We start from the raw sequence: 20519 nt of genomic DNA on the forward strand, positions 1-20519 counted from the left end.
GGCACGGAGAGCTGCTCGCCTTGGCTGAAGGCTGCTCGGGGCCAGCACGTTCCAGAAGGCGAGCTGGGGAGGTGTGGTTCCCAGGCAGCACCCACACCCCCCTCAAAATGCACGGGGCCGCCCCTGCCGGGAAGGAGCAGGGCGTGTGAGCGGGAAGGCCTGCAGGTGAGAGGGGCCGGGGGCCAGTGATTTAGAAATAAGCTCTCACACTGGGCCCGGCACCAACACCCTATTTAATCGATCACCATCTCGACTTTCCTGAGGCCCGCGTGGCACACGCCGTCCTGGCTCCCCCGCTCGCCTTTACTGGAATGCAGCCTTCTCTGCACGTGAGGCCCGGCGACCCCTACTCTGGCCCTGAGAGGAGCCCCCCCACGGAGCCCTGGCCTAGTTGGAAAGGCCCTGGCCCTCGGCCCCGGGGGGCTGCACCCCTGCCCACATCCTGGCCCACCGTGGGCCCGTGCCCGAGGCGGCCCCGTGCGTTCTCTGGGTTACACGTCCCTACACCTGGCATTGAGTCGCTCAATTACAGACCCAGCCCCCGCCCGAGTGATTTCTGCTTTGTGGGAAGGGGCCCTCCGGTGGGGTTCCGGCTGCACCCACACCTCCCTGGCCACGTCACGGGGTGGTGGCCTCGGCCCGGCCAGCCTGGTACATGCTGAGGAGGGAGGAGATGGTCCCGAGGAGGCCCACGAGCCACGGGGGGAAGCGGCCGGCCCACAGGACACCCGGGGGCAGCCAGTGCACGGCGTTGGCCAGATCGGCCACGTTGCTCAGGAGGGTCAGCACCTCCGACCGGACCTGGGCCTCCATGGCCCTCCTCTTGCTCCGGGGCAGCCGGCTGTGGGAGCAAAGAGAAGCCGCTGGGGAAGACCCAGGCACACCCAGGCTCACCCCAACGGGCAGGAAGAGGTGACAGCAGAGCGAGTGAGGAGAACTGGTGGGGCTGTGTCCCTGTCACACCCCCCCCCCGAGGGAGCCCACGGCATGAACAGGGCACAGACGGGTGTGGGAAGTCTCAAACCCACACCTCAGTCCTCTGGGCCCTGGAGACAGGCAGGGAGCCGCGGGGGTGGGGGGGCAGTCGGGGCCTCAAGCCAGCCTCGGTTTCCCCATCTGAGCCAGCCCCCGGAGCTGCTGTAAGGCCCCCGCGCAGGCCCGCACAGGCGCGAGGCTGGAAACGTGGCAGCTCACAGCACCTCCCCGGCTAGGGAAACCCAGCAGCGTCCCCAGCTTGCGGGAGGAAGTCAGCCTTTCTCCCGGGCAAAGCCCTGGGGTCGTACCTGGTGAAGGCCACCGCGGGGCCCCTCAGCCTCCGCCTCAGCGTCAGGACCATCCTCAAGGACCTGCAGCAGGCAAGCGAAGCAGGGTGGGGGCGCAGGGGTTAGCTCCCCATCGCCAGCCCAAGGGGAGGCTGTCGCCCCCCCCGACGGCCACAGGTAACTCCAGCGCCCTGCGCCCTCCCAGAGCGCCAGACCGGCCTGGGCCTCGGAAGCTCCTGGGGACTCCTAATTCGGACCCTGACCTGCCTGCACTGTCCACACAAGATCTGGAAGCATCTAGTGCTTCCGATGCTGGAGCCAGGCATGTGTCCCTGGCCAGGTGGCCTGTCCCCGGAGAGCATGGGGACACAAGTCAGCACCTGCAGTGAGGTAAGTGGGTCAGACCACCTGGAAGACCGGGGCAACATGCCGGTTCCTGCGCCCCGGGTCCCCAGACTAGCAGAATCCAAGCCTGTTGGCATCTGGGCATCTGCATTTCAGCAAACTCCCTGGTGACTCTCAGGTATCTTGGGGTTCTACGGACACCAGGTCGGGACCCTCACGCTTGCTCACACCAAATAGAGAGACATGATGGAAAAAGTATAAGCTCTAAAAATGAACAGGCAGAGGGGCGCCTGGGTGGCTCAGTCGTTAAGCATCTGCCTTCGGCTCGGGTCGTGATCCCAGGGTCCTGGGATCGAGCCCCGCATCGGGCTCCCTGCTCGGCGGGAAGCCTGCTTCTCCCTCTCCCACTCCCCCTGCTTGTGTTCCTCTCTTGCTGTCTCTCTGTCTGTCAAATAAATAAATAAAATCTTTAAAAAAAAATAAAAAAATAAAAAATAAAAAAAAATGAACAGGCAGAGCACAGACGATTTGAGGACAATGCCACCACTCTATGATGCTGTAACAGTGGGAATGACTCATTACACACCTGTCCAAGCCCCCAGGACGTGCAACACAGAGTGAATCCTGATGAAAACCACGGACTTGGGGTGCCCGTGACTTGTCGACGTGGATTCATCGACTGCTGGGGGAGTTTGATAACGGAGGGGCTGTGGGGCGGGTGGGGAATCTATGGAAACTCTCTTTACTTTTGGTTCAATTGTGCTGTGAAGCTAAAACTCTAAAAATAAAAGTCTATTTTAAAAAAGTAATGGAACCGGGGCGCCTAGCCGGCCTAGTCGGTAGAGTGTGCTCGGAACAAACACGCTCAGCGCATTTACAGAGGGAAATGTTTGGCAGGAAACCATTATTTGAAAGTTCTAGAAAGAGTATGGGTTTCAGAAGCACACAGCCAGTCAGGAAACTCCTGTTCTCTCTGGGGACATTTGCCGACGACCACACACACACGCAGAGACCCGGGGAAAGGCATCCCCCTCCAGCTACTTCGGTCCCCAGCCTGGAGTTCTTTCTGCTTCCTGGGGCCAGTGGGCACCATCATGACCTCCAGAGATGTCCACGTCCTCATCCCCAGGCCCTGTGAGCCCTTACGTGGCACAAAGGACTTTGCCGATGGGACTGAGGTAAGGGTCTTGAGATGGGGGAGGACGTGGGGTCCTCACGGGGCCCTCATGAGGGGGAGGCAGCAGGGTCGGAGTCGGAGATGTGCCCAGGGAAATGGGCTGTGCTCTGAAGACAGAGGGGAGGGACCACGGGCCAAGGACTGCAGTGGTCTCTAGAAGCCGGATAAGGCAGGAATGGCTTCTCCCCCCGCGAGCCCTGCCCCCACCTGGAGTTTTAGCGCAGTGAGTCCACACTGGACTTCGGACCTCCAGAGCCGTGAGACAGTCGGCGTGTGCCGTTTCAAGCCACTGGGTTTGGAGGAGTCTGGTAGAGCTGCGGGTCTAGGAGGAGCCCCTTACGGCCTGCTGGCGGGCATTAAGGCTACGTACCTGGCAATGCCCAGGAGCAGGGAGAGGCCCCAGAAGGCTGTGCTCAGTGTCCACCACCGGGCAGAGTCCACGCGGAGGATCTGGGCATCAGCAGCCCAGGCGATGTGCTCACAGGGGTAGTAGAGCTGGTCGGCCAGGTTGCCGAGGACCGACACGCAACGGACAAAGATGTCGTCCTCCTGCAGGACCAGGAGAGAGGGGGGCGTGGGCCCGGGGTCAGACCTACCCAGGCCCATCTTAGGGACCCAGACCAAGCCAGATGGCAGTCACGGGGCAACATCCAGGCCCAGCAGGCTGGCCCATGGCGGGCCACTGCAAAGGAAGAAAGGCCCGATTTCCACTTCTCAGCAGTGTGGCCATCACCCCCCCCCCCCCCCCCCCCGTGGAGCAGAAGCTGTCAACTTAGCTGCACAGGGGATCCCCTGGAGAGCTTCAAAACCCCAGCCCCAGCCCCAGGGATTCTGCCTCACTAGGTCCAGCGTAGGCCCTGGCACCAGGAATATCTTTTAAGTTCCCGGATGACTCCCAAGTAGGACAACTGAGGATGCCCTGCATCAGGGCCTTCCCACCTGCAGCCTTCTGGGTCCTGCGCACAGGTCTCCAGGCCAGGCTCCCTGGCACCGGGCTCTAGGAGAGCAGTGGTGGGGGGGAGCCCTGCAGAGCACCCCGACCCGACAGGGCAGGGTGGTACTGAACACGCTCAGTGTGGACAGTAAGTGGGCACCAGGCTGCAAGGCTTGGGTCATCACTCCAAACCAGAAGGGTCACGAGCTCCACAAACAGGCAAACTGAGGTACTTAGGGGAAGCTGCCACCTGCCCTCCTCATACAAGGACAGGCCTTGGACCTTCGAATAGCAGAACCCAAGCCCTCGACCAAGTTCCACCAAGTTCCAAGCCACGGCCTGTACCCAGTGAGGCAGGGCCAGGGGAGGCTCAAGCCTGGTGCCCATGCCTCATTCTTGGGCCCCACCCCTCAGGACTCCGCCCCTTGGAGGCCTCCAAGCTGTGGGGGGGTCCCCCGTGTGTCCTTCACTTCCTGCCTTCAGCCTCCTCATCCTCACTGCCTGCCATACCCCTCAACCTCCCCTCCGGAGCCCCCTTCCTTCCTAGTAGCCAGCTGGGATCCTGCCTCCCTCTAGGTCTGAACCCCGCTCCAGCTCCCCCATCCCGCCTGGGACCCTCTGGTGTGTTTGGCGTATTTCAGTCCTCCCCCGAGAACAGGGCCCTCCCTGCCCCCTCTCCAGTGTGCTCCTTCCACTAGGGTCTCCAGAGAAGCAGCAAGGCCAAGGCCCTACACTGGGGGAGGAGGAGATGCTCACAGGACAGGGGTGCAGACACCTAAACACCGGACCCAGCAAAAGGAGTTCTTGTTCTGGCCAAGGGACATACAAGGTGCAGAGGACCCCCGCCCCTTGTCTAGGGACGCAGAGATGTTGGTTCGGGGAGGGGTCCTCTGAGGATGCATGGGAAGCGTGCCCTAATCAAAGACGAGGAGAGGAGATGGGCGTCAAAACAGGAGGAAGGTCCAGAAAGCACTTGAGATTGAGGTGACTGGGCCATTGGGCGCTGGAGTGGAACAAGGGTGGGTGCATCTGAACGCGGAGTGGCTCAGAGAGGGGACAGGGGTAGGGGGGACGGGCGGGGCAGCCCAGGGAGGGGCATAACTTGGCCAGGCAGGCCCAGGGAAGCTTCCGGGCCCATCCCCTGGGGAAATGTCCCCTGTTGTAACAGCAAAATCGACATGTCCACCGTCGGGGGATCAGTTACATAAATCACCATCCAGCTCTACAGCAGAGTACGGTGAGGCCACAAAGAAGGAAGGAGCTCTGTTTGGACTGATAGGGAGCGACCTCCAAGCTGTGCTGTTTAACAGACAAAAGCAAGTGCCAAACGGTGTACCAGGCGCACAAGTAATTACGTAAACAGGGTGATCTGCCTGCGCACGGACAGGACACCTCGTGAAGGAATCGCAAAAAGCTGGCAACAGTAGCTGCCTCTGAGGAGGAGAACCAAGGGGATCAGGTAGGAGGGAGACTTTTGGAATGTGTGAATGTCTAAGCCATTTTTTCATTTAAATTCAAATGAGAACATCTGACCATCTCACAAAAGCAAGCAAAATTTTTAAAAGTAAGAAACGGCCTACATCGCTGCTTTTGGACAAGTCCATAAAACATCGGTTGCCCAGAGACTGCGGCCCCACACACCCCATTACCTCTGCCCCCAGGCCATACTGCTTCGTGTAGATAAACATGGCCACATCATCGAAGAGTCGCAGGACGGTCCTACAGTGGCTGAGTTGGGAGGACAGGGTCAGCAGGCGTGTCCCCACTTCCGATCTGGCTGGACAGCGTTCCACCAGGACCCCGCCAACCAACTGGCAGCAGTACCCCAGCGTTCGGATCTGCGGGAAACCAGAAACAGTCAGCAGGGCCCTGCTCTTGGGCTGAGCTGGATCGGCCCCCACGTGGCCGTGGGTCCCCTGGGATCAAGTTGGGGGGCGAGGGGGTTTGTGCAGACTAGATCAACAGACTTCCAATAAAAGCTGAAAGTTTAAAGAGATACTTGCGGGTGGGACAAATGGAGAAACGTGACCTTATTGTCCCAAAGTCACTGTGGACTCTAAGGGAATGCTGGCTCGTGTCACTGAGGGGCGCACCCTTTGGAGACAGATGTGACCGAGACAAGAAAATGCAACCATTTCGCACCTCGTGGGTCCCCCTTTTCCCAGCAGACAGGAGGACGAGGCGGACATGTATATTTGCATCCACCCAGCTGGACCAATGTCTGTAGCTGGGTTGAGGAGTGGAGAGGTGATCGGGCCTCAGCCCAGTGAGTCAAGGGTAATCTGCTTGACTTACTTCAGTGAGAAGGAATCCACTCAATGGGTGATTTGGGGCATAGGGAACTGAGTCAGCTTCACCACCCTTACATCTTTATTTCATCTGCTTTCCAGAAATTGCTTTTTCCTGTTGCTTTATGTTATTTTCACTTATTTCTTTTCAGAATTGTAATAGCAAAACTTTGTAATAGCAAAACTCTGCGTTTTAAATGTACAGCTTGGGAATGTATTAAAACCCGAATGCCCAATCATAAGGGATTTGAATGGGACCTAATTGCCCACCACTGGTACATTTCCTGGTACAACCTAAATGCCTACCTGTAAGAGAGAAAAGCTTATATAGGAACAAGCTGAGCATCTGCCTTCAAGGGCCTTCCAGCCATATGGGAGAGCCCTAAAAATCCTAAATCCCCATATGAGATTGTTAGGGACAAACCAGGGACCAACCAAGTGGCCTAGTCAGATCCTAAATGTTCAAACAGGGATTTGGCTGGCCTGTAAATGTCCAGCCAGGGTGAACTGGAACAACCTAAGTGCCCAGTTATAGGGGAATCGGTCGCAACCTCAATGTCCAGCCATAGAAGGAGCGCTGCAACACCCTGAGTCCTCATATGTGACTGCCTGGGACAACCCAGTGACCACCTTCAGTGGTCTGGTCGGATCCCAAATGTCCAAACGTGCGGATTTGGCTGGTACTGGAAATACCCCACCATGATGAGTTAGCAGGAGCAACCTGTATGTCCACTGCCAGGGGACAGGGTCGGAGCCCAGCCGGGAGGGCGCCTCGGCGAGGGGGGATCCTGCGCGACCCGCCCCGCTCCGGCCTCCGTTTCCAGTCACTGAGCTCCAGCCCTGCTCCGGGACCTCCGGCCGCGCTCCGCCCCAGCCTCACCAGGCGGTCCCGACCCCTGTACGACTCCAGCGCCGACGCGAGGCCGCTCAGCGCCGCCGCCAGGCCGCTCAGCGCCGCCATGGCAACTCCGCCGTGGCGCCGCCGTGACGTCGGCGCGCAGCGCCAGGGGGCGGGGGCACGGCGCGAGGCCGCGCCCTCCGGGAACGCTCTGCGCAGGCGCGGCCGCGACCCTTTGTCCCCGGCCGGGCCCTTTGTCTACTGCGGGGAGCTGCCCAGGTTGCTGCTGGTGGCCGCAGCGTGCCCGCTCGCCCGGGGCCTGTGCACCCAGACGGCCCTCGGAGCCCGCTGCCTTCTGCCCCGCGACGGCTGGTCTTTTCAAGTTAACCGTCTACCCACAAAAGTAATATCCAAGCGAAAGCACCAACCTGTTTGCTCTGGTTCAAGAAGGGATTTTTCTTTCTTTTTTTTTTTTTAAGATTTTATTTATTTGTTTGACAGAGACACAGCGAGAGAGGGAACACAAGCAGGGGGAGTGGGAGAGGGAGAAGCAGGCTCCCCGCCGAGCAGCGACCCGATGCGGGGCTCGATCCCAGGACCCCGGGGGGTCATGACCCCAGCCGAAGGCAGACGCTTTAACGACTGAGCCACCCGGGCGCCCCAAGAAGGGATTTTTCTTTTTAATTTCTGTGCTGCACCCTTTCTGCCTTGTCTGCTCGTCTACAGTGAGCATGTACAGCTGTTGTAAATTCATAAAAGGCATTTTGAGAAAGTTAAGGAAACTCATAGATGCGTTCTAGAATAGGCGAGGGTCTGGTAATGGAGTTGCTCCGAAGAGGGTAATTAACTGTGGCTGGGAAGAGGATATTAAATTGTTCACCTTTGTACCCGTTTCAGGTGCACAGCATAAAGGTTTGACTCACAGACACCCTGACATGATTACAGTAAGTTTAGTTAGCAACCATCAGCTGGTATAATTTTGTAGCTTTTGAATTTTGCGCAACATGCGTTATTCTCTCATCAAAAAGTCAAATGAGATTTTTCAAAAAGTTAACATGACCTGTTCCCTTTTTTTTTTTAATTGTGGTAACATTCACATAAGAGTCACCGTGTTAAGATGTACAATGCAGTGGCATTTACAACACTATCCCTTTTAAGCTTCAAAACATTTTCATCACCCTCAGAGGAGACCCTGTAATTCTGGCAAGCAGTTAATCTACCCCTCCCTACCCCAGCCCATAACCACCATCTGCTTTGTCTTGGTGGGCTTACCCATTCTGGATATTTCATATAAGCGGAATAATGCGATATATGACCATTTATGTCTGGCTCATCCACATTGTAGCTTATATCTATACTCCATTCCTTTTGTGGCTGCGTAATAGTCCCTTGTATGGATCTACCACATTTTGTTTATCCATTCAGCCATTGATGGACCATTGGGTTGTTTCCAAATTTTGGCGACTGTGAATAATGTTGCTGTGAACGTGGGCATGTGTGTATCTGTTCAAGTCCTTGCCTTCAACTTCACTTCCTTTGGGTAGACACCCAGGAGTGGAATGGCTGGGTCATAGGGTGGCTCTATGTTTGACTTTTCAAGGAACCACCAGACTGTTTTCCACGTTGGCTGCACCACTTGACATCCCCAGGAGCAATGCACAACACTCTCCACATTCTTGCCAACACTTTTATTTTGCTTCATTACTATTATTATTGCCTTATTATTATGGCCATCCTGCTGGGTGGGACATGGTATCTCACTATAGCTTTGTTTTGTATTTCCCTAATGACTCATGATGTCGACTGGTTGCCTTTTGCAAAATATTGCCCCTTGATTTCAACTTTCAGGACTCTTCCTGCCTCGCTCCCTTCTTTCCAACCACACTACCTTCCTCCTTGTCCTTGAAGTTACAGTACACTCCTGCCCCAGGGCCTTTGCATTGGTTGTGCCCTCTGCCTGGAATGCTCTCCCTCCAGATTCCCACATGGCCCCCTCCCTCACGTCCTCCTCATGTTTACTCGAACATCATCTTCTCATTGGACCTCCCCATCACACCCTCCTGGGCACTTCCTACCCACATTTCTTGCTGTCTTATTTTCCTCCTAAGTTTGGAATACTATCTAACGTAACTATATCGCTTCTTTATCTAGCTGCCTAGTTATTTGTCTCTCAACAGAATGGGAGGACTTTGATCTGTCTTGGTCATAGCTATATCCCCACAGCCTGGCACAAAATAGGTTCTCAATAAGTGCCATAACCTTCGGGGCTCAGCTCCCGGCCCAAAGCTCTGTGCTCACACTCTATGCACATGATCCTGGGAAACCTCATCTACTCCCACGACTTCCCTGGCCCCCTCATCATTGGCCTCTCCCTCATGCCTCTTTAATCCTGACCTGACTCCTCCTCCCACCTGCCCCCTGGACACTTTCCCTGAGCATCCTCCCAACCCCATCCCCACACTCAACATGTCCCAGCATCATCCAGAACATCTTGCTCTCCTGTGTCCCCATCTCAGGGCTGCCCCGCCAGTCACAGACCTGGCTCGCCTTTTTCTCTCCACACATGCCCCTCCCACATCCCACCAGTCACCAAAATGACACTTGAATCTATCCACTTGCTCCTGGCCAACAGCCCCTTTCATAGGCAGCCCCCCTCCTCTCTCCAAGCCCTGGACCCCAAGCCCCGCCTCCCCCAAGTCTGCCTCCCTACAACATCTCAGATGGGGAGTCAAGAGACTCTTTTTTTTTTTTTTTTTTTTTTTTAAAGATTTTATTTATTTTCTTGACAGAGAGAGACATAGCGAGAGCAGGAACACAAGCAGGGGGAGTGGGAGAGGGAGAAGCAGGCTTCCCGCAGAGCGGGGAGCCCGATGTGGGACTCGATCCCAGGACCCTGGGATCATGACCTGAGCCGAAGGCAGACGCTTAACGACTGAGCCACCCAGGCGCCCGAGTCAAGAGACTCTTTAACCCCCACATCTGACCACAGCTCTCCTTGCTTAAGACTTGGGCACCTGTGCGCCCCCAGCCCCCAACTAGGGACACTGTTACTGCAGAAGAAAAAAAATCCATGCCAAGCCCAAGGCCTGCAGAGGGAAGAGGGTCTGGGGCTGTAGACCTTGCTGCTGCCTGAGTGGCTAGGTCCCTTCCCTGGAGCCCATGCTGTCCCTGACACCTTCGTAATCACACAGTGCATTTCTCTGAGTGACTGCTGAGAGCCAGGCCCTGTGCCAGGCACCAAGCAGACAGCAGTGAGTCTTGCAAGCCCTGCCCAGCCCTCCCAGCGTCTTCCACCATCTGGTTAGGGCTGAGCTTGACCTTTGAGAGAGACAGGAGATAGCCTGGCATTCACAGCTGGCCTTGTAGTTGCTAGGAGCTGGCCTGGCGGTCCCAGCTAAGCCCTGGTGTTCTTCTGCGGGACATAAATAATTTTGCAGAATGCCAACAATGGACAAGGCCACTCCGTGACCGTGGTGGAACAAGACAAAACAAGCTCACTCCATGATCACGTCTGAATGCAGGCAAAACATGAGCATTGTCCAAACCACAGCAGCAACCAGACATTCACTTTTCCTGGACAGTCTGAGTTGCAGTCCTTTTACCACTGACAGCTTTACTCTTGCTTCATTCCTTAGACTTTCTGATAAAAACTAAGACCCTCAATAAGAAAATTACCTCTCCCCCTTTGCTTCCCGACAGCATCCAGGATCCACCTCCTGGGTCCTTCTTTTCCCAGCAGGCAGAAGGACTAGGCTGAAATGTGTATTTGTAACAACCTGGCTGGGCCAAAGCCCTCAGCCAGGCTCCAGGCAGGGGAGCCAGTGATGGGACCTCAACCCGGTGGACAAAACAACATTGCTTGAATTTAGTGAGAAGAAACCCACTCAGTTAAATAAGTCCTGGAGAGGTATTAGCTAATGTTACAATGACAGTTGTATTGCAATATAAATGTATCCAATCAATATGTTGTGCATCTCAAACACAGGCAATGTTATGTGTCAATTATAGCTCAATGAGAGTGAGAGAGAGAAGGAAGGAAGGAAGGAAGGAAGGGAGAAAAAGGACCCATTTTGTAGCTGATTTGGGGTCATGAACTGGGACCCTTGTATCTTTAGTTCACTTTCTTTTTTTAAGAAATTGTTTTTCCATTTAAAAAGTTATTTATTGGGCGCCTGGGTGGCTCAGTCGGTTGAGCGTCTGCCTTCGGCTGAGGTCATGGTCCCAGGGTCCTGGGATCGAGCCCCACGTCGGGCTCCCTGCTCCATGGGGGGCCTGCTTCTCCCTCTCCCACTCCCCCTGCCTGTGTTCCCTCTCTCGCTGTGTCTCTCCCTGTCAAATAAATAAATGAAATCTTTAAAAAAGAAAAAAATAATAAATAAATAAATAAAAAGTTATTTATTGTGATAAAATATACATAACATAAAATTTACCATGATAACTATTTTTATTTTATTTATTTTTTTTAAGATTTTATTTACTTATTTGACAGAGAGAGACACAGTGAGAGAGGGAACACAAGCAGGGGGAGTGGGAAAGGGAGAAGCAGGCTTCCCGCGGAGCAGGGAGCCCGATGCGGGGCTCGATTCCAGGACCCTGGGATCATGACCTGAGCCAAAGGCAGACGCTTAACGACTGAGCCACCCAGGCGCCCCCATGATAACTATTTTTAAATGCACAGCTCAGTGGCAGGAAGCACATTCACATTGTTGTGCAACCATCCCCACCCTCCTTCTCCAGAACTTTTCATCTTCCCAAGCCTAAACTCTGTCCCCATGAAAGACTGACTCCCCCTTTCCCCCATTCATATTATTTTATGTATTATTTTCATGTCAGATCATCTCAAAAAGGAAAGTCAGATTTCCCACCAGTAAGAGCATGCAAAGCAAAGACCCACTTGCTTGAACCTCCCTGGAAGCACAGAAGATAAGCCAGAGTGAAGACAAGCCTGTCTCACACCCACAGCGTCCCACGGAGTGTGCTCTCCCTCGCCGTCACAAGTAACAAGCTTGAATTTGTTCAGCCACAAATGTGTTCCTGATGGTCTTTGGGCTTGGGGGGGGCACTGACGTCCTTAAGGGTACCTTGGAGGTCCCTGAGCCCTGGAATGACATTAAGCATTGCAGTGACCCAAAGACCAAAGACGCTGGCTCATCCTGTGTGGGGAGCGTTAGGAAGCAGACCAGCAGGAAAACTTTGGGAAATGACAGTAATGAATACCAGCAGCCTATTGCCTCAAATCCTCACTGCTGCTTTCTGAAGTGGTTACCATCCTCAGCCCCATTTCCCAGATGACAAAACAGAGGCTTCAAGAAGTCAAGTCACTTGGGGCGCCTGGGTGGCTCAGTCGTTAAGCGTCTGCCTTTGGCTCAGGTCATGATCCCAGGTCCTGGGATCGAGCCCCGCATCAGGCTCCCTGCTCCGTGGGAAGCCTGCTTCTCCCTTTCCCACTCCCCCTGCTTGTGTTCCCTCTCTTGCTGTGTCTCTCTCTGTCAAATAAATAAATAAAATTAAAAAAAAAAAAAAAAAGAAGTCAAGTCACTTGCCAAGCTCTCTTGAGCTCTCAGAAGGCAGGATCCTTTGGCCTCACTCCTGATCTTCCTCCCAGCTGCCCTCAGAGTTGCTGGGGGACCATTGTGACAGCACCGTCTGGGGGAAGCTCTTTGGTCACAATGGGCAGAGCTGGACCACACTGGGATGCAGCCTTGGAAGGAACATGTGAGCATCCTCTGGGAGACTGGGGACAGAGGGAGCCTCAAGGGTCAGGCCGGTTGCCAAGTGCATCTTCTAAGACTCATTAGTCCCCATGCCACCCCTTGAGGTAAGTACGATACCCTCATCCCTGATGTGGAAGCTGAAGCTCACAGGAGCCCAATTACTTATTCCGAGGTGACCTAGCTAGTAACTTCAGTTGTCAGATTCTCCATCAACTATTTGAAGACTTCTCCACTCTCAACTCTTTTCAGTGCCAAAATGATCAAAAAAGCAAACATAGACACTGACAAACTGTGGTCTTGTTATCATGCTTGCTGCCTGCTTTCTAAAGAGGTCGACATGAGCTAGCTGTGAGCTGATGCGGTCTGGGCGGCGGGGGTGAGCCTGCTCCAGGGGGGCTTGGTCTCTGAGCGGCTGGGACGAGGGGGACGAGACTCCTCCGCTCTGAGCAAAGGCAAGAAAGTCCCAGTCAGCTAATTGGGGTGCTGGCAGCCGGGCGCTGGAGATCAGGGAAGTGGAGTGAGAGGTTTCTAAGCCTCAGAGAATTTGAGGATAGGAAGAGATCCAAGAGAACAACTGCAGAGGGCAGAAAGCCCCATGAGGAGGGGTGTGGCAGAGATGGGACAGTGGCCAGGACTGAGCAGACATTGGAGGGGAGAGCCATGGCCTTGACCACTGACTGAGGGTGAGGAGAGGGGGCTCCTATCAGACAAACTGTAGAAAGCAGTGGTTCATTCTGCAGCCCTTCCTGGTGCTCACTCTGTACTGACCCCCTCTGGGAGGGGCCTTGGCACCTGCTGTTCCTTCTGCCTGGGATGCTATTCCCCTAGGTACCCCAAAGCTCCCCTCCCACCTTTTTCAGGTCTTTGTCATCTCAGTGACACTACCCTATTTAAAACTGCAACCCTTCCATCCCACCCCCCCACCCCCGTCCTCCTTCCCTGTGTGATGGTTTTACCCACAGCACTTAGCTCCTTCTCCTAACTCTGCAACTGATAGTAGTACATTTATTCAGTATTGTCTGTCACCTCCTCGCCCCAGTATTAACTCCACAAGGGCACGGCTCTTGGTCTGTTTTGTTATCTGATGTTCCCCCTTCCAAGAACCTAGAACAGTGCCTGGCACACAGTAAGCGTCAAATGAATGATGATATCTCTACTTTCCCTGGGGGCAGGCACGAGGGCTGCGCCTGTTTTTTCACAATGTCCCCAGCCCCGAGGGCCCCGTGCCTGGAACACAGGAAGGAGTAAAAGGCAGCATTGTCCTCAGGCGGCGCTTGCTCACTCCCGTGTCTCCGCCCCCTCACAGGTGGCGCCTTGTCCCCCGATGGTCGCGGTCGCCCTGCTGCCGTGCCCGCTGTCCGGGCGGGACTTCCTCAAGGCCTCGCACTTTGCACTGGGGCCCGACCCGCGGCTGCACGTGGGCGCCATGCAATCCACGTCGCATCGGGACTTCGGGGCGCACCCGGGAGGCACCCGCGCACCGCAGCGCCAGGAGCCGCCCCGCGGGTGCCTCTTCGCCCGGGACACGCGCTCGGCGGGCACGGAGCTCGGGTCGGAGACGCACTGCGCGTACGCGCCCCCGGGGCCGTCGCCGTCCGCGCGGTCGGAGACGCGGGAGCGCACCCTCGGCGTGCAGGCCAGCAACTTGCGCGTGCACGCGGGCCCGCGCGTCCGCACCGGCCTCTCCACCGTGCGCGCCGACTTCGGCTGGCCCGAGCCGCCGGCGCGCGCGAGCGAGCAGATCCGCGGCGCGCGGCTCATCTTCGACCGCGACTCGGTGCCGCCTGGCGACAGAGCCAAGCTGCGCATCCCGCCCACCACCTACCAGGCGTTTTACCCGCCCCACGACCCGTGCCCGCGGTCCCGCGCGCCCTGCTGCCACCTCGGTGAGCGCGCCGGGGCGGCCCGCGCGACTTGCCAACCGCGTGGTTCTCCAGGCGGGTGGGGATTCCGCGCCCTCCCCCAGGGGACATTTGGCTACGTCAGGAGATCTTTTTTTTTTTTTTTTTTTAAGATTTTATTTATTTATTAAAGAGAGATAGGGGCGCCTGGGTGGCTCAGTCGTTAAGCGTCTGCCTTCCGCTCAGGTCGTGATCCCAGAGTCCTGGGATCGAGCCCCGCATCGGGCTCCCGACTCCATGGGAAACCTGCTTCTCCTTCTCCAACTCCCTCTGCTTGTGTTCCCTCTCTCGCTGTCTCTCTCTGTCAAATAAAATCTTTTAAAAAAATAAAATAGAGAGAGCGCGCGCATGAGCAGGGGGAAGGGGCAAAGGGAGAGGGAGAAGCAGACTCCCTGCTGAGCAGGGAACCCGATGTGGGACTCCATCCCAGGACCCTAGGCTCATGACCTGAGCCGAAGGCAGCTGCTTAACCAACTGAGCCACCCTGGCGCCCCTGGAGACCATTTTGGTTGTCATCACCCACGGAGGGGGTGCTACTAGCAGGGAATAAAGGGAGGCCAGGGATGCTGCTAAACATCCTACCATGCACAGGACAGCTCGCCCCGGTAAAGAATTATCCAGCCCCAAATGTCAACAGTGCCGGGCTGAGAAAACCAGGAACCTCCCTGAGCCTCAGTTTCTATAAACACAGAATGGCATAGCTCCTGAATTTTTTTCAAGGGGCTGCGCCATGGGTAGAAGTCATGAATGGTGGTTTGGAATCAGACAAATCTGCTAAGTTGCCACCCCAGCCCTGCCACCATAGTAGTTATGTGACTCTGAGCAAGTTGACCTCTCCAAGCCTGGATTTTCCTCCGTGCAACAATAGCGCCCCACTTCATAGGAGCTGCTGAAGCCAAAGGAGCCCAGAGTGTATGATGCACCTTGCATCGAGTGAGCGCTCAAAAAAGAGTAGCTGTCATTTGTGTGATATTCCGATTCTGTGACTCCAGGGGACCCGCTGGTGCATGTCACTAGTCAGAGTCCCTCCACGCTGGACTCAGGGATTGTCAGATCTGGACTTGACTCTGTTCTGGTTTTGAATTTCCATGACTTCTGGCAAGTCATTTGGCCTCTCTGAGCCTCAGGAAGGCTGTAAAGTGGGGAGAATTATGAACCCTGCAAATGAGGTTCGAAGCACTTAACCTAGTTGCTGGGTTCAATAGTTGGCAGTTATTCTTGTTATCATTCCTTGTGTTATTTTTTGGTGTTTTCCACATAGCCCTCGGGCAAGGCTAGTCAGGACTGCCCAGCTCCCCTTTTCAGGTGAGGACTTGCATCCCAGGGGGCCTGAGGCTGCAGGGGCTCAGTGCCCTTCTCTGTCTGTTCTTGCTCATCCTCAGGGGGTCTCAACCCCCTCAGGTGGGACCACAGGAGACAGGATGATGGGACCTCCTACCAGAGACACTTCCAGGCCCTGCCGAGCGCACCGGCCTTGATGTGTAAGAGGGTAAATCGAGGTGGGGCTGGTGCTGTGGGGGACGGCAGCGATAGGGTCTGGGTGGGGTTGTCCTTCCCACCTCTGTCCGCCCACAGGCCTTCTCCAGCGTGGAACTGGGAGACTTCAAGATTGGCCATGGGCCCATGTGTTCAGAGCAGAAGCAAGCCTACAGGCCCCAGGGTCTGCCCCCAGACAGGTACAAAGGGACGGTGGCCTTCCACCAGGGTGACAGGCTTTCAGCGACTCGTGGAGCGTGCCACCCAAGGCTCTGGAGCCAATACTGTGCCTTTGAAGCCTCCATCACCTACAAGCAAGGCTCTCCCACCATTAGCACCCCACAGCTTGGCCTTTGGGAAGCCTGCCTCTCTCCCATTTCCTGGGAGTTGCAAGGGCCCGGATCAGACGAATCCCCCCTGATCTGCAGGTATGACAAGGCCCAGGCCGCAGCCCACATCCACTATGTGAATATTCGTCCTGGAGATGGCCTGTTCCATGACAGGACCACCAAAGCTGATCATTTCTATGCCCCAGAGCCAGGTGAGTCTACTGCCGGCCCTGCCCACCCCTCCCCCCTCCCCCAAGCCCCCCCCCCCAACTTCCCACAGGGGCCTCCCGGGTCTGCTCAACCTCTGCTCTGCCAGGGGCAGAGCCTTTTGTCCTTCACCATGACCAGACTCCAGCATCGCACATCCTGGAAGGAAACTGGTGCCCTGGTCCAGGCAGCCTCACCACCTCCATGCATTTCTTCCATGGTCAGGTCAGCCGGAAGGGGGAGACCTTCCCCCGGGGCTCATCAGGGAAAGGGTTTCCCAGGCAGTACCTAGAGCAAGTGCAAAGTCCTTGAGGTGGGAGCGAGTGTGACGTGTGGGGGATCTCCTGGGTCTATCTGCGGTATCGAGGGTTAAGTCCCTTAACCACTGGGAGCCTCGGTGGCTCTGTCTGCAAAATGAGATACAGTGCCTACTCCCAGCACCAGCAACGTGGGCCTAGAGAGGGTGTGAGCTCTCCGAGGTCGTAGAGCGCTCGCCTCTCGTCCCCACCCGGGTTTTGGGAGATCCCGGACACGGGAGCTTCCCAGAGGCCATGTGGTCTTACAGCCACCGCCCGTGACCGAACCACCCAGCCGCCACGTGCCTTACGAGAAATGGAAGAGTCACGTGCGTCTAGGGGACTCCTCGCTGCTCGAACAGTTCTTCCAGACCTCCACGGGCACGGACTATTGCCCCCGTGGGATGCCAGAGAAGCCGCAGAAAGCGCCCAGTCTCCACTTGCTGCGTAGCAACCTGCCCCGGGGCACCGACGGTGAGCAGGTTGGGGGGAAGGGGCAGGGCTCCCTTCCCCGCCTCAGCTCTAACCCCGCCCCGGCCAGTTTCGCCCCGCCCACTGCCCGATTCTGGCTCCGCCTCCTGAAGAGCGAGATCCCACCCCAGTGACCGAGATCCCAACTCTGACCCTGGACAACCCGCCCCTTCGTGGACTTGACTCCCCACCACCACCACCGTCTCCGCCACGGCACTGCCCCCTGCATGGCCGTAGGCCCGCCCCTCTCCATATCTGCCCTCTCCCGACTCTAACCCCTGCTCCTCTGTCAGACTCTGGCTCCGCCCCCTCACCGACTAGCCCGCCCTGCCTGCCCCCTCACTAGTCTGCGCTTGCCACGCCCCTGGCTCCTCCCTCCGCCCCGCCTCCTAATCCATCTTCGCTCCAACTTCAGCGAGGGCGAGGGCTTCGCCCTGAAGTCCTACTCCATCCTTAATCTCGCACGTTCCTGCCCAGGGACCATGCCTCTCCTCCCTCAGCCCCTCAGCTCGACTACCCCCACCCCAAATCTCCAGAAACAGATTTTTTAACCATGAACCAGAAGATGCTGAAGCCTCATAGAACAGCTCCGGCCTCCGTGACTGAGGACATGCTACAGCGGGTGAGGGACGGGGAAGGGTACCTCCCTGACGAGGTAACCCCCAAAATCAGTGTAGCTTTATCTCAGGATGATAATGTCGTCACCTCAGGCCCAGAATTAGTATCAAGTCCTTTCAGGGTCTCTCTAGGGTGACCCCAGGCACAGGGTCATCTTAATGTCACCCCAGCCTCAAGGTCATCCCTAGCTCACCTCCAGGGTAGTTAGTGTCAGGGTCAGCTCAATGACACCTTTATATCACCAGCCACAGTTATACCCCCAGCTGAGGGTTAGCTCACAGTTGCCTGGGTCACCACAGTCCTGGGGTCATTCCAGGGGTCACCGGTTTCTCTCCAGCTCCTGGGTCAGCCCAAGCTGGGATACCTTTTGCCCACCTCCTCAGAGCCCAGTCATCAGCCTTTGCTGCTCCCAGGTCGTATGGGGGCCATGGGGTGGGCCAGGTAGGTCCGCCAGCCTCCAGGCTGTCCTGCCACGCTGACCACCCTGCCTCCACAGTGTAAGTACGGCCACATTGAGCCCCCGCTGGGTGGACAGCGCTTCTTCTCAACCCAATACGAGCATGAGTTTCCCTCCAAGTACCAGGGCCCAGCAGTGCTGAGATTGGTCAATCTGGAGGACAGCCATGTGCCTCTGGGCTCCCCTCGCCAGTGGGGCTGTGGGGCTGGGAAGGTAGACCCTTGGGCCCCCCAGGCCCCCACCTACCCATGCCCTAGCCAGCAATAAACAGTGTCTTGGCAGCATCCCACCCCACCCTCCATCAGTCAGCCATGAAAGAGGATGCTTCGTGGGTTGGGGACGGTACAGGAGAGAGTGACTCCATCAAATAACCCTGAACAGACACTTCCACGGGCCCTGAAGATCGCCCCACTCTGGGCAAGGAGGCCATCCCAGCTTGTGCAAAGGCTTGGCTGTTGGACTCAGTGTAAGGTGTTCAGGTGCACCAACAACTCTGAATGATGTGAAGAGAGGAGTCATAGCTTTGAACAGGGCAGTGTGGTGAAGGGCTGAGAACACAGATTCCTAGGGCTGAATGGACAGAGTCCAAATCTTAATTCCTCTGTCCTGGATAGTAGTCTTGGGCAAGGCACTTAACCCCTCTGGGCCTCATCTGTTTGCTCATCTGTAAAGTGGAGATGAATGGTAGCTCTCTCATTAGAATGTTATAAATGAGAAATGTACACACTTCAGTGTGTGTGGCTGGGGGTCAAGGAGGGAGAGAGCACTTCCCTTCTGAGCATGAAGGTATGGAGGAAAGAGGAAGATGAGGGTACGGGAAGGAGCTTTCAATCATTGAGAGAGGGGGTGGGGTTCAGAGGGGGGAGACTGAGGGGGTGGAGAGGCTGAGAGTGACCCAGCAATTTCCTCCATTGTGGGTGAAAGCTGGAAGCTAACGGTGTGCTGGCTGGCTGGGCAACTGGTCAGAGCTGGGTCCAGGGACAAATCAACAAAAGCCATCATGATATGATCAAGTCCAAGGGAGTAGGTGTGCAGCCAGGGACGAAATGAAAAGTGTGGAAAGGAGGAGGATGGGGTGGAGCTCCATCACTGATGGGGCTTGACAAGCATGTCAACAAATGGTACCTTGGACAGCGCCCCCATCTTGAAGGTCTGGGTGTGGTGAGATTGGCTCTGTCCCCGATGAAATGGACCTCAGTGGCCATGCCCAGGGCCTGCTTCTGTCGGCTGTTGGGAATCTGGTTTCAGGGAATGAACATGGCTCCCTGACTCTATCCCTGACTCTGTAATCAGACCTTCAAAGACCAAGGCCTCTTGAGCCACCAAAAGCCAAACTCAAGCCAGGCCAGGAGCCCTTTCCCCATGGGCAGCAATTCTGTGAGGCCAGGTTGTCATTTCCTAGCTCACCTCCAGGGTAGTTAGTGTCAGGGTCAGCTCAATGACACCTTTATATCACCAGCCACAGTTGGTGTGGAGCTAGGTTGTCACAGGAAGAACAGGAGTCCAGCTTTGGGTCCCACAGAATAAGATGGCCCTTTTGGCTGCTCTCCTATTATCTATGCAAGGGTCTGCTAGCTGCAAAACACCTCTTCTGTTTGCTTCTGCTAAAGATCTACATGACACACTTCTGAATTACCTCATGATGACTCAGGATTTCTCAATCCCAGTACTATTGACATTTTGGATGGGATCATTCTTTATTGTCAGAGGCCCTCCTGTGCACTGTAAGATGTTTAGCATCATCCCTGACCTCTAATCACCATATGCCAATAGCATCCTCCCATTACCCCAGCCAGTTGTGACAACCAAAAATATCTCCAGGCATTGCCAAATGTCCCCTGGGCGGGGGTGGGGTGGGGGGGGGAGTTGCCCTGCTTGAGAACCACTGCAATAAACCCACCCTGCAGTGATCCCCAGGACAAAATCAGACTCTCCTGGTGAAGCTGGTCTGTTTGTTGATCGGACTACTCTTAACTAAAAGGCTTTTCCTTTTTGCCTTGCCTGCCAGGAAGCTCAGAAAGCTTACTTTGGTATTCATTTCCATGTAGCTCTGGTTGCAGGAAAATGTGTGCTCCTGCCTGGTTCTAGGAATGGTTTAAAGCAACCCAGACACCAGATGAAAAATAATAGGTAGGAGTTCCAAGGAGGCAGATTTCTGCACAAATTGAAAGATTTCTAACAGTGCAACTGACTAGCCCCGGGATGG

The 20519-nt window shown here is 55.8% G+C and overlaps 2 protein-coding genes across 4 annotated transcripts; one reads left to right on the forward strand and one right to left on the reverse strand.

The window, feature by feature from the left end:
* Positions 1 to 214: 214 nt before the first annotated feature.
* PEX11G (peroxisomal biogenesis factor 11 gamma) lies at positions 215 to 6968 on the reverse strand. Of its 3 annotated transcripts, none has more exons than XM_036065969.2 (5): positions 6887 to 6968; positions 5368 to 5556; positions 3155 to 3333; positions 1284 to 1346; positions 215 to 841 (listed from the first exon to the last, which is right to left on the reverse strand). In XM_036065969.2, the coding sequence occupies exons 1-5, from the start codon at positions 6965 to 6967 to the stop codon at positions 619 to 621; spliced, it is 735 nt and encodes a 244-aa protein (XP_035921862.2). In that variant the 5' UTR covers position 6968; the 3' UTR covers positions 215 to 618. The 3 variants fall into 3 exon arrangements, with proteins under 3 accessions (XP_035921862.2, XP_035921863.2, XP_077912176.1); XM_036065970.2 differs by lacking the exon at positions 6887 to 6968 and adding an exon at positions 6728 to 6878; XM_078056050.1 differs by lacking the exon at positions 6887 to 6968 and adding an exon at positions 6558 to 6677.
* SAXO5 (stabilizer of axonemal microtubules 5) lies at positions 6966 to 18580 on the forward strand. Its single transcript, XM_036065959.2, has 9 exons — positions 6966 to 7247; positions 13865 to 14444; positions 15842 to 15948; positions 16035 to 16135; positions 16364 to 16476; positions 16587 to 16696; positions 17037 to 17241; positions 17775 to 17860; positions 18353 to 18580. The coding sequence occupies exons 1-9, from the start codon at positions 6966 to 6968 to the stop codon at positions 18578 to 18580; spliced, it is 1812 nt and encodes a 603-aa protein (XP_035921852.2).
* Positions 18581 to 20519: the final 1939 nt, after the last annotated feature.

Source organism: Halichoerus grypus, chromosome 1, assembly GCF_964656455.1.
Source record: "Halichoerus grypus chromosome 1, mHalGry1.hap1.1, whole genome shotgun sequence".
Lineage (NCBI taxonomy): Eukaryota > Metazoa > Chordata > Mammalia > Carnivora > Phocidae > Halichoerus > Halichoerus grypus.